The 5,735-nt window shown below is 41.8% G+C and overlaps 1 protein-coding gene across 1 annotated transcript; it reads left to right on the top strand.

Annotated features, from left to right (window-relative positions):
• The first annotated feature begins 1,126 nt into the window (after positions 1 to 1,126).
• On the top strand, positions 1,127 to 5,337 carry LOC306836441 (uncharacterized protein). The gene is made up of 2 exons (XM_079363510.1): positions 1,127 to 1,673; positions 2,557 to 5,337. The coding sequence occupies exon 2, from the start codon at positions 2,564 to 2,566 to the stop codon at positions 4,112 to 4,114; it is 1,551 nt and encodes a 516-aa protein (XP_079219636.1). The 5' UTR covers positions 1,127 to 1,673; positions 2,557 to 2,563; the 3' UTR covers positions 4,115 to 5,337.
• Positions 5,338 to 5,735: the final 398 nt, after the last annotated feature.

The raw sequence follows: 5,735 nt of genomic DNA, 5'->3' as shown, positions 1-5,735 counted from the left end.
AATGAGCATATAGGCGAGCATGTACGTTACATTTGAACTATATTTAAATGAATCAGTTGTAGAGAGTAGTGAAGGATTGGTGAACGTCAAGATATTAAAGCTACAGTCTTTTCTGAAAGTTGTTAGCTAACAGGTAATGTACTTGCACTTGTACACTTTAGTCTTTATTTACGATTCACATCACAGTCACTTACTGATGGCAGAGGCTGCTGTGTGGTATACACTCATGTTTCCCAGAACAGAAAAATACAGTTCATCAAAGGATCCACGAAGGGAAAAAAACATGAGTAAGTAGAAGTATGAAATGCCTGAAGAAACACAGACCAGGTAATAACTAACAAGACACAGTTGAGGACAATTAGAACAATCAAATCTGGAGGGAAGCAAGACAAAGGGAGAAGGCAGGACTAGACAGGAAACACTGGGGACAAGACAAGAGAATGAACACACAGGGAAAATAGAAACAGGAGTATACAAAAGATAAAACCAGAATAATAAGACACATTGTCAAGGCAACACAAGGAAACACGCCCAAAATTACAAGAACACAAGGAAGGATGTTTAAATACAACAGGAAGTATAATCAAAACACTGAAACAGACAACATGATAAAACAAAAAAACAGGTATCACAGTCATTTACATTCTGGTTACAAATATTTTATCATGGCTCAGCTTAACCCAGGCTCATTTGACCAAATTAAGATGATTTGCTCTGATATAACAGTTGGGGGGGAACACAAGCTCCAGGTTTTGCTGACGCCAAGAAAACCAATAGCCTTAGCGATAGCCCATGCAATTACAAAGCATCAGTTGACATGTCATCATGATGTTTGTTTGTGTCTCGTTTTTTTCCCCTGACACACTGGTTGTTGTTTTTTTTGTCAGTGACTGTCTCAACCTAAAACATTATCAGTTTCCAGCTGATGTCATTTGGCTGTCTGTTTTGTTATTGCCAGCTTAAAACAGGCCCATTGAGTATTACAGTTTCCATAGCAACAGTGATAGCAATGGAGAGTGGGTTGATGTTGGTGGGAGGGTTGCAGGAAGGTTGAGGAAGACACTGACAGAGAGGGAGAAATAGAAGCGTTCGTTGAGTTGAAGTGAACGTGAACTGGAGTGAGGATAACAAAAGATGAAGAGAATGGAGACAAAGAGACGTTTTTTTCTTTATTTTCTCTCTTTTCTCTCACTCATTCATTGATGCATCTGCCCTCCTCCCCTCTCCACAGGTGGAGGGACTATGACGCTGACTGCCTGACTATCTCGCCTCATTATCATTCCCCAACCCCCCATCTCACACTACAGCTGGATAAGCCAACCACTAACCGGCTCGACTCTCTCTTTCAGAGCCGGGATTTGAAGATTTCATCCTCACATTTGTAATCAGATGTAGAAGAGGATTATCTCAAGGTCTCCTCCATCTTGTGCACTGCCGAGGGTTGCTGAGAAAAAAGGAGTGATAGAAGATAGGACTGTGAGCAGAGAAGGATCACAAGCAGCTCTGTGAATGGAGAGGAGTTAAAGATAGAGGGAGGTCACCTGTGGATGTGAGGAGGAGGATGAAGGCTTTCTAAGAAACTACACCCTGCATCCGTCAGGGAAGACAAAATAGGGGGGGAAGGAGGGGGGGGGGGGAATAAACCCTCAGCATCAAGAATTTCCACACTAAAGGTAAGCTGGTTGATGATAATGCTAAAATTGTATTTCCACTGGGGGAATGCACTGATTTGGTATGTGTGGATTTCTTTAATTCTTAAATTGTTTAATTGTTAAATACATGTGGTTGTTTTATGTTCACAGGTGGGAACTTGATTTTCAAACTGATCTTTTATTATGTGAAACACCTCCTAGGGTATTTAAGAGAAGCAGACGTTTTCCTTTAGCAAACAGCACCTTAAAATATACTATGTTTAATGGATGTGTGCCTGATTTATACTTATTTTATACTCAAATCAGTTATATTTAATAAATGAATACGTAGTAATCAGACAAAATGACATAAAAACTGATATCAGTGACAGAATCTGAAAAAAAAGTTCAACATGCAACAACTCTTATTTGCCTTCTTATCAATAGCAATATCATCAATGTCTTATCTGTAAACTACCAAGGCGGAGTCAGGCTTGCCAAACTTTTAATTGAAACCCAGTACATGCAGCCTGATAGTTGAAGAACATGAACCAATGCAGCTCTAATTGATTAATGTCATATATTTTTATTTTCAAAGACAGAATTTGAGTTCTTTGAGTGAGACCTCTGATTCTTTTAGTTTTACTCGTCGAGGGAAGTGCTGTAGTGTGTCACTGAGTGGGGTTGCAGATTTTCTGTCATAGACATGTACACTGCCCAAAGATGTATGATGTTAATCAGAAGTCAGTCCACATAAGCTTGTTGTTGCAATCTGTGCTCTTTTTGTAAGGCTCTTGACAAATGTACGAGTTAGATCTTGCATCTGAATATCTATCTAGATTTTCGTGATTTTCGTGTTTTGTTTGTTTTATCGTAGCTGATAACCATAATACATCTATATCATGTGTTTTACTTCCACTCCTAGGTCTTCCATGGCAGAGCCAGGGCGTCCTGTGTTGGAGCTGCATCCGCTGGGGGGAGATGTTTCCTCAGAATCCCCTGTCTCTGCTCAGTCACTCTTTGACCCCCTTTCAGAGACAACAACACCCTCCAGACTGGCTGGAGGACCAGGTTACACTTGCCAGGAGGAGCGAAAGGAGGCCATTAGCAGCATCTGTAAAGAAAAGCCAGCAACTCCTCCTACAAAAGAAACCAAACAAAGCAGTCTGAAATTCAGCAGAGAGCCTGGTGAGAAGGATCAAAACCTACCTGAACACTGTGTGTCCTCCGGGACATTAAGCCACCATCATAATCTTGGTCAAATGCAAACAACCTCAAATCAGCACAAGGAAATTGTGAATGCAATCAATGAGAACCCGCAGGCTGGAAGGCTATTGCAGGGCATAAATGCAGCATCTCTGCCTGTGCACAGGAGTCATTCAGACACTTTACCAATGGTTAGACAGGGAGCACCCACCCCAGGAGACAATGAGATTTGTGGACTTACGTGTCATGGAGGATATAACTTTTTTCAAGAAGCTGACATCCATTCTATGTTATCAAGGAAGCAACCTATGGAACTGCAGCAGTGTAAGATTAGCACTACTGTTTCCAACAGTGGAGAAGGAAGTGTAACGCAGCCTCAGAGCACGTATGTCTGTAGATCATTTCCTCAGACAACAGGTGTTAAAGAAACGTGCCGGCCTCACACTAAATGTGACCAAGCACTCTGCTGTGGCTACTATATCAATCATGCGCATTTTGAGGACACTTTTGCGTCGTACTGCCACCCCCAGCCAATCCCAGCCCCCTCCCAACTACTGCAACGCCAGGCAGGAGCAGAGCAGAGCTGTGAAAGCCTGCGTGCAGCTGAACCTCCTTCAGCCATAAACCAACTCACCCTGCCTCGCCTCATCTCCTCTGTCAGTGAGACTGGACTGGATGCCAAACACCTGCTGCGATGCTGCAACCTCAACTGCTCTTGGGTGAACAATCTACCTCCTGGTGCGAGGCCACAATCCCCAAAACACTTTGATTTAGAGGAGTGCTGCAGCAGTTCTGTTGGCCTTTTTAGAACCTTAACCCAAGAGATGGGGACTATGACAGCAAACAAAGAGTTGAGGGATGTTGGGGTGCAAACAGAAAACATTGTCACACCTCATGTATTTCCAGAAATCTGTCTGGCAGAAGAGAGCAGGAGTGAGACCTCTCGCAGTCAGACTCTGAAAACTGACAGTAATGGGGACAAGAAACAAGGAGGTGCTCCAAAGTCTCCAGTGAAGGAGGTGATGTGGGATGCAGAAGGGATGACATGGGAGGTGTATGGGGCGTCTGTTGACCCAGAGGAGCTGGGACTTGCAATCCAGAAACACCTGGAGCTGCAGATCAAGGAAACAGCTAAACATGCCGCAAAGCTGTCACGCCAGAACACCAACACGTCTCGGCAGAGCGGAAACAACGGCTGTCAGAGAAAGAGGAGCAAGATGATAGGTTCTTTTCGAACCGCGGCCTGTTGTGCCCGGACCACAACAGCTGTGGACTAGCTGATCAGCTGACTGATACAAGGGACAAAATCTGAACACTGTGTTTAGCAGCCTATGCGGCTGCCCATAGCCTCAGCCTCAAATGTCACTCATCTAATCAGAAGGTCTACAAAAGATAAAATAATGCATCTCCAAGGATGGTCTGCATCCCAGAATGAATAAAATCATAATTATATAGGGAAACAAATGAAAAAGTGCTTTAAAAGGACTTAATGATGAATTAACAACCCATTATAATGCATCATTTGGTGTCAGTTGTTCAATATTTTATTCATTGGAAATGTGATTTCTGCAGCTGTGCACTGCCAGTGTTTTTAATTGCCTCTTAATGCAGTTGTGTTCTCACAATTAACCAAATACATGCCATAGACAAATGACACAGCACCTGTATAAAGCAATCTGATATAATCCACTGCAATGCTAATTTTGTAAAGCGTCCAGTGAGTGTCTGCGGAGGGCAATACAATACAATTCAATAAAGAGAAACCATGACCTTTACATAACCTTAAATTAACTCTCACCTTTCTTTTTGACACTCGCATTACTTATGTGTCTCCTCCCTCTGCACGGGAGAGGTAGGACAAGAAAGTTCTTTCAATGCCTCCTCCTGGCTGAATGTGAATCCTCCTGGCATTTTGGGTTTTGAGTGACATGCACAGGTAAATGTCAGTGGATGTCTTGCAGAGAGAACTGCTGAGAACCAGGTTGTCTAACCCCTAGGCTTCTATACATGATCAGTGTTGTGGATCTGTTGTGCTCACTGTTCCACTGTTGTTTCCCTTAAGGGCATATGTGTCAATGAGTGCTGTGCTCTGAGTTAATTTCTTTCAACTTTGACCTTAATTGCCACTGACATTTCAAGTTTGACCAGTACAATAACAGCTATGTATAATAGCCAGTAGCAATGCATGCAAGAAAGGGAGATACAGTATAGAAGGGAAATAAGGAAATTAAAGCATAATGTCAGAGTTACCTTTTCTCCCTTATACAAGAACCTATATTGAAGACAAAATAAACAGTATATGACTGCAACTGATGTTTTGGTGGATTTTCTGGATGTTTTGTTCAGAAAATAGACACTAATTCTTGCTTTGCCTCCACGTGTCACCATGCTCTCCACCTTACCTCAGGGTGAGGTGGGGTGCTAAAGAAGCTTACTTCTTCAAATCACTGGCTATCCCCCCAGAAATGCCCATAAAGGCAAATCAGTTCTTCTCTCAAACAAAAAAGACACACTAAGACAAAGGCACACATATGTCCATATATACAATAAAAGATATAATAAATTCTCTAAGAAATATAAAACTAGTGGACACCAACAATCAAATGTTTTCACGACAGGGAAAGAATGATCGTGTTCTTTGAAAGGGAGTTCAATAACCATGTCTTAATTCTAAATTATGTTGTTATTAAATGTAATGTTCAGTAGAACTGTAAGAGCATTGTTCATGACCCCTTTATTAAAGATTTATAATTGTCCATGTCCAGATTTCTGTGCAATGCCATGATAAAATAATTTTTTTTTATGAGAAAGTGACGAAGAACCAAGTGTTGCGGGCACACTACTAGCCTCATTCTCATTCTTATTTCATGCAGCATTCATTCTTAACTATATTAATTG

Source organism: Symphodus melops, assembly GCF_947650265.1.
Source record: "Symphodus melops genome assembly, chromosome: 15".
NCBI lineage: Eukaryota > Metazoa > Chordata > Actinopteri > Labriformes > Labridae > Symphodus > Symphodus melops.
This window is presented reverse-complemented; position numbering and strand designations above follow the sequence as displayed.

Excerpts from the sequence above, each read along its gene's own strand:
- LOC306836441 (XM_079363510.1), top strand. The coding sequence starts at position 2,564 with ATGGCAGAGCCAGGGCGTCCTGTGTTGGAGCTGCATCCGCTGGGGGGA.